This window comes from Mustelus asterias, chromosome 12, assembly GCF_964213995.1.
Source record: "Mustelus asterias chromosome 12, sMusAst1.hap1.1, whole genome shotgun sequence".
Classification (NCBI taxonomy): domain Eukaryota; kingdom Metazoa; phylum Chordata; class Chondrichthyes; order Carcharhiniformes; family Triakidae; genus Mustelus; species Mustelus asterias.
This window is the reverse complement of record NC_135812.1, coordinates 109,708,399-109,713,780: the sequence shown is the minus strand read 5'-3', so window position 1 is coordinate 109,713,780 and position 5,382 is coordinate 109,708,399. Positions and strand designations below refer to the sequence as shown.

Here is a 5,382-nt window from a genome sequence, read left to right as displayed (position 1 = left end):
AACATCAACGGAAAAGGATTTAGAGAATTAGGGAAGAGGAAACGCTATCAAAAAGCAATGTTAATTGTTCTCTAATCTCTTTAATTTGTTCATGAGATGCAAGCATCACTGGCAAGGTCAGCCATTGCCCATTCCTTACTGTCCTCGAGAAGACAGTGGTGAGCAGCCTTCCAGCAGAGCTGCAGTTCATGCGCAGTTAGGGAGGGAGTTCCAGGATTGTGAACCAGCCACAGTGAAGAAATGGTGATATAGTTTCAAGTCAGGATGGTGAATGGCTCAGTGGGGATCTTGGAGATGCTGGTGTTCCTGGCGCCACTGTCCTTATTCTGCCAGTTGGTTGAGGTGGACGATTTGGAAGGTAACTTCTCCTCTTTAACATATTAGAAGAAAGCACATAGATCAATGAGAAGGAGTGAATAACTGGGTATTAACCCGAGCTCTCCAATGGCTTCCCCTGACACATTACCAAGATGGCGGTTGGCCGAGCTTTCGGACGGGATCCCGACTCCATTACCAAGATGGCGGCACGCCGAGCTCTCCATTGGCGTCCCTCTGACTGCATTACCAAGATGGCGACTGGCGCTCAGGAGCGGTTGACACGCATGCGCGCTGGGCAGCAGTCGCGCATGCGCGGTGCGGCGGGTGAGGCGGGAGTTGGTGTCCGGCCGGGACTGACCCTCAGGGGGGGCAGTGAGGGAGGGCCGGCCTGGCCTCCAGCCGCTATGGCACACTGCAACCCCATCTTTGCGATCAGGTAGGAATGCTGCTTTCATCCGAGAGGCCCCCCTCCCCCCGACTCAAAGTGGCGGTTAGAATGGAGGAAGGAGGGGGGAGGAGGAAGAAGAGGGGAAGGAGGGGGGAGGAGGAAGAAGAGGGGAAGGAGGGGGGAGGAAGGGGAAGGAGGGGGGAGGAAGGAGAAGAGGGGAAGGAGGGGGGAGGAAGGGGAAGGAGGGGGGAGGAAGGAGAAGAGGGGAAGGAGGGGGGAGGAAGGAGAAGAGGGGAAGGAGGGGGGAGGAGGAAGAAGAGGGGGAAGGAGGGGGGAGGAGGAAGAAGAGGGGAAGGAGGGGGGAGGAAGGAGAAGAGGGGAAGGAGGGGGGAGGAGGAAGAAGAGGGGAAGGAGGGGGGAGGAGGAAGAAGAGGGGAAGGAGGGGGGAGGAGGAAGAAGAGGGGAAGGAGGGGGGAGGAAGGAGAAGAGGGGGAGGAGGGGGGAGGAGGAAGAAGAGGGGAAGGAGGGGGGAGGAAGGAGAAGAGGAGAAGGAGGGGGGAGGAAGGAGAAGAGGGGGAGGAAGAAGAGGAGGGGAAGGGGGGGAGGAAGAAGAAGAGGAGGGGAAGGGGGGGAGGAAGAAGAAGAGGAGGGGAAGGGGGGGAGGAGGAAGAAGAGGAGGGGAAGGGGGGGAGGAGGAAGAAGAGGAGGGGAAGGGGGGGAGGAGGAAGAAGAGGAGGGGAAGGGGGGGAGGAGGAAGAAGAGGAGGGGAAGGGGGGGAGGAGGAAGAAGAGGAGGGGAAGGGGGGGAGGAGGAAGAAGAGGAGGGGAAGGGGGGGAGGAGGAAGAAGAGGAGGGGAAGGGGGGGAGGAGGAAGAAGAGGAGGGGAAGGGGGGGAGGAGGGGAAGGGGGGGAGGAGGAAGAAGAGGAGGGGAAGGGGGGGAGGAGGAAGAAGAGGAGGGGAAGGGGGGGAGGAGGAAGAAGAGGAGGGGAAGGGGGGGAGGAGGAAGAAGAGGAGGGGAAGGGGGGGAGGAGGAAGAAGAGGAGGGGAAGGGGGGGAGGAGGAAGAAGAGGAGGGGAAGGGGGGGAGGAGGAAGAAGAGGAGGGGAAGGGGGGGAGGAGGAAGAAGAGGAGGGGAAGGGGGGGAGGAGGAAGAAGAGGAAGGGAAGGGGGGGAGGAGGAAGAAGAGGAGGGGAAGGGGGGGAGGAGGAAGAAGAGGAGGGGAAGGGGGGGAGGAGGAAGAAGAGGAGGGGAAGGGGGGGAGGAGGAAGAAGAGGAGGGGAAGGGGGGGAGGAGGAAGAAGAGGAGGGGAAGGGGGGGAGGAGGAAGAAGAGGAGGGGAAGGGGGGGAGGAGGAAGAAGAGGAGGGGAAGGGGGGGAGGAGGAAGAAGAGGAGGGGAAGGGGGGGAGGAGGAAGAAGAGGAGGGGAAGGGGGGGAGGAGGAAGAAGAGGAGGGGAAGGGGGGGAGGAGGAAGAAGAGGAGGGGAAGGGGGGGAGGAGGAAGAAGAGGAGGGGAAGGGGGGGAGGAGGAAGAAGAGGAGGGGAAGGGGGGGAGGAGGAAGAAGAGGAGGGGAAGGGGGGGAGGAGGAAGAAGAGGAGGGGAAGGGGGGGAGGAGGAAGAAGAGGAGGGGAAGGGGGGGAGGAGGAAGAAGAGGAGGGGAAGGGGGGGAGGAGGAAGAAGAGGAGGGGAAGGGGGGGAGGAGGAAGAAGAGGAGGGGAAGGGGGGGAGGAGGAAGAAGAGGAGGGGAAGGGGGGGGAGGAGGAAGAAGAGGAGGGGAAGGGGGGGAGGAGGAAGAAGAGGAGGGGAAGGGGGGGAGGAGGAAGAAGAGGAGGGGAAGGGGGGGAGGAGGAAGAAGAGGAGGGGAAGGGGGGGAGGAGGAAGAAGAGGAGGGGAAGGGGGGGAGGAGGAAGAAGAGGAGGGGAAGGGGGGGAGGAGGAAGAAGAGGAGGGGAAGGGGGGGAGGAGGAAGAAGAGGAGGGGAAGGGGGGGAGGAGGAAGAAGAGGAGGGGAAGGGGGGGAGGAGGAAGAAGAGGAGGGGAAGGGGGGGAGGAGGAAGAAGAGGAGGGGAAGGGGGGGAGGAGGAAGAAGAGGAGGGGAAGGGGGGGAGGAGGAAGAAGAGGAGGGGAAGGGGGGGAGGAGGAAGAAGAGGAGGGGAAGGGGGGGAGGAGGAAGAAGAGGAGGGGAAGGGGGGGAGGAGGAAGAAGAGGAGGGGAAGGGGGGGAGGAGGAAGGAGAGGAGGAGGAAGAGGAGGAGGGGAAGGGGGGGAGGAGGAAGAGGAGGAGGGGAAGGGGGGGAGGAGGAAGAGGAGGAGGGGAAGGGGGGGAGGAGGAAGAGGAGGAGGGGAAGGGGGGAGGGGGCAAGAGGAGGAGGGGAAGGGGGGGCAAGAGGAGGAGGGGAAGGGGGGGCAAGAGGAGGAGGGGAAGGGGGGGCAAGAGGAGGAGGGGAAGGGGGGGCAAGAGGAGGAGGGGAAGGGGGGGCAAGAGGAGGAGGGGAAGGGGGGGCAAGAGGAGGAGGGGAAGGGGGGGCAAGAGGAGGAGGGGAAGGGGGGGCAAGAGGAGGAGGGGAAGGGGGGGCAAGAGGAGGAGGGGAAGGGGGGCAAGAGGAGGAGGGGAAGGGGGGCAAGAGGAGGAGGGGAAGGGGGGCAAGAGGAGGAGGGGAAGGGGGGCAAGAGGAGGAGGGGAAGGGGGGGCAAGAGGAGGAGGGGAAGGGGGGGCAAGAGGAGGAGGGGAAGGGGGGGCAAGAGGAGGAGGGGAAGGGGGGGCAAGAGGAGGAGGGGAAGGGGGGGCAAGAGGAGGAGGGGAAGGGGGGGCAAGAGGAGGAGGGGAAGGGGGGGCAAGAGGAGGAGGGGAAGGGGGGCAAGAGGAGGAGGGGAAGGGGGGGCAAGAGGAGGAGGGGAAGGGGGGCAAGAGGAGGAGGGGAAGGGGGGCAAGAGGAGGAGGGGAAGGGGGGCAAGAGGAGGAGGGGAAGGGGGGGCAAGAGGAGGAGGGGAAGGGGGGGCAAGAGGAGGAGGGGAAGGGGGGGCAAGAGGAGGAGGGGAAGGGGGGGCAAGAGGAGGAGGGGAAGGGGGGGCAAGAGGAGGAGGGGAAGGGGGGGCAAGAGGAGGAGGGGAAGGGGGGGCAAGAGGAGGAGGGGAAGGGGGGGCAAGAGGAGGGGGGGAAGGGGGGGCAAGAGGAGGGGGGAAGGGGGGGCAAGAGGAGGAGGGGAAGGGGGGGCAAGAGGAGGAGGGGAAGGGGGGAAGGGGGGGCAAGAGGAGGGGGGGAAGGGGGGGCAAGAGGAGGGGGGGAAGGGGGGGCAAGAGGAGGAGGGGAAGGGGGCAAGAGGAGGAGGGGAAGGGGGGGCAAGAGGAGGGGGGGAAGGGGGGGCAAGAGGAGGAGGGGAAGGGGGGGCAAGAGGAGGAGGGGAAGGGGGGGCAAGAGGAGGAGGGGAAGGGGCAAGAGGAGGAGGGGAAGAGGGGGCAAGAGGAGGGGAAGGGGGCAAGAGGAGGAGGGGAAGGGGGGGCAAGAGGAGGAGGGGAAGGGGGGGCAAGAGGAGGAGGGGAAGGGGGGGCAAGAGGAGGAGGGGAAGGGGGGGCAAGAGGAGGAGGGGAAGGGGCAAGAGGAGGAGGGGAAGGGGCAAGAGGAGGAGGGGAAGAGGGGGCAAGAGGAGGGGAAGGGGGGCAAGAGGAGGAGGGGAAGGGGGGGCAAGAGGAGGGGGGAAGGGGGGGAAGGGGGGGCAAGAGGAGGGGGGAAGGGGGGGCAAGAGGAGGAGGGGAAGGGGGGAGGAAGGGGGAGAAGAGGAGAGGAGGGGGGAGAAGAGGAGGCGAAGGGGGAAGAAGAGGAGGGGAAAAGGGGAGGAGATGAGGGGAAGGGGGGAGGAGAGGAGGGGAAGGGGGGAGGAGAGGAGGGGGAGGAGAGGAGGGGAAGGGGGGAGGAGAGGAGGGGAAGGGGGGAGGAGAGGAGGGGAAGGGGGGAGGAGAGGAGGGGAAGGGGGGAGGAGAGGAGGGGAAGGGGGGAGGAGAGGAGGGGAAGAGGGGGGAAAGAGGAGGAGGGGAAGAGGGGGGAAAGAGGAGGAGGGGAAGAGGGGGGAAAGAGGAGGAGGGGAAGAGGAGGAGGGGAAGAGGAGGAGGGGAAGAGGGGGCAGAAGAGGAGGGGAAGAGGGGGCAGAAGAGGAGGGGAAGGGGGAGAAGAGGAGGGGAAGGGGGAGAAGAGGAGGGGAAGGGGGCAGAAGAGGAGGGGAAGGAGGGGAAGGTGGGCAGAAGAGGAGGGGAAGGGGGGGGAAGAGGAGGGGAAGGGGGGAGGAGAGGAGGGGAAGGGGGGAGGAGAGGAGGGGAAGGGGGGAGGAGAGGAGGGGAAGGGGGAGAAGAGGAGGGGAAGGGGGGAGAAGAGGAGGGGAAGGGGGGAGAAGAGGAGGGGAAGGGGGGAGAAGAGGAGGGGAAGGGGGCGAAGAGGAGGGGGAGGGAGGAAGAGGAGGGGGAGGGAGGAAGAGGAGGGGAGGAAGTGGGAGAGGCTGGGGGAAGAGGAAGGGGGTGGAGGGGAAGGGAGGAGGGGGTGTTGGGGGAGGGGAAGCGAGGAGGAGGGGAAGGGGAACATTGCAGCGCAGTACAGGCCCTTCGGCCCTCGATGTTGCACCGACCTGTGAAACCAATCTAAAGCCCATCTAACCTACACTATTCCAATATCATCCATCTGTTTATCCAATGACC

At 65.0% G+C, this 5,382-nt stretch overlaps 1 protein-coding gene across 1 annotated transcript in view; it reads left to right on the top strand.

Annotated features, from left to right (window-relative positions):
* Positions 1–641: 641 nt before the first annotated feature.
* mmd (monocyte to macrophage differentiation-associated) overlaps positions 642–5,382 on the top strand; it is a 76,722-nt gene continuing 71,981 nt past the window's right edge. The window contains exon 1 of the mRNA XM_078225878.1: positions 642–754. Coding sequence (XP_078082004.1) covers positions 723–754 — 32 coding nt within the window. The 5' untranslated portion in view covers positions 642–722. The remainder of the gene's footprint in view (positions 755–5,382) is intronic.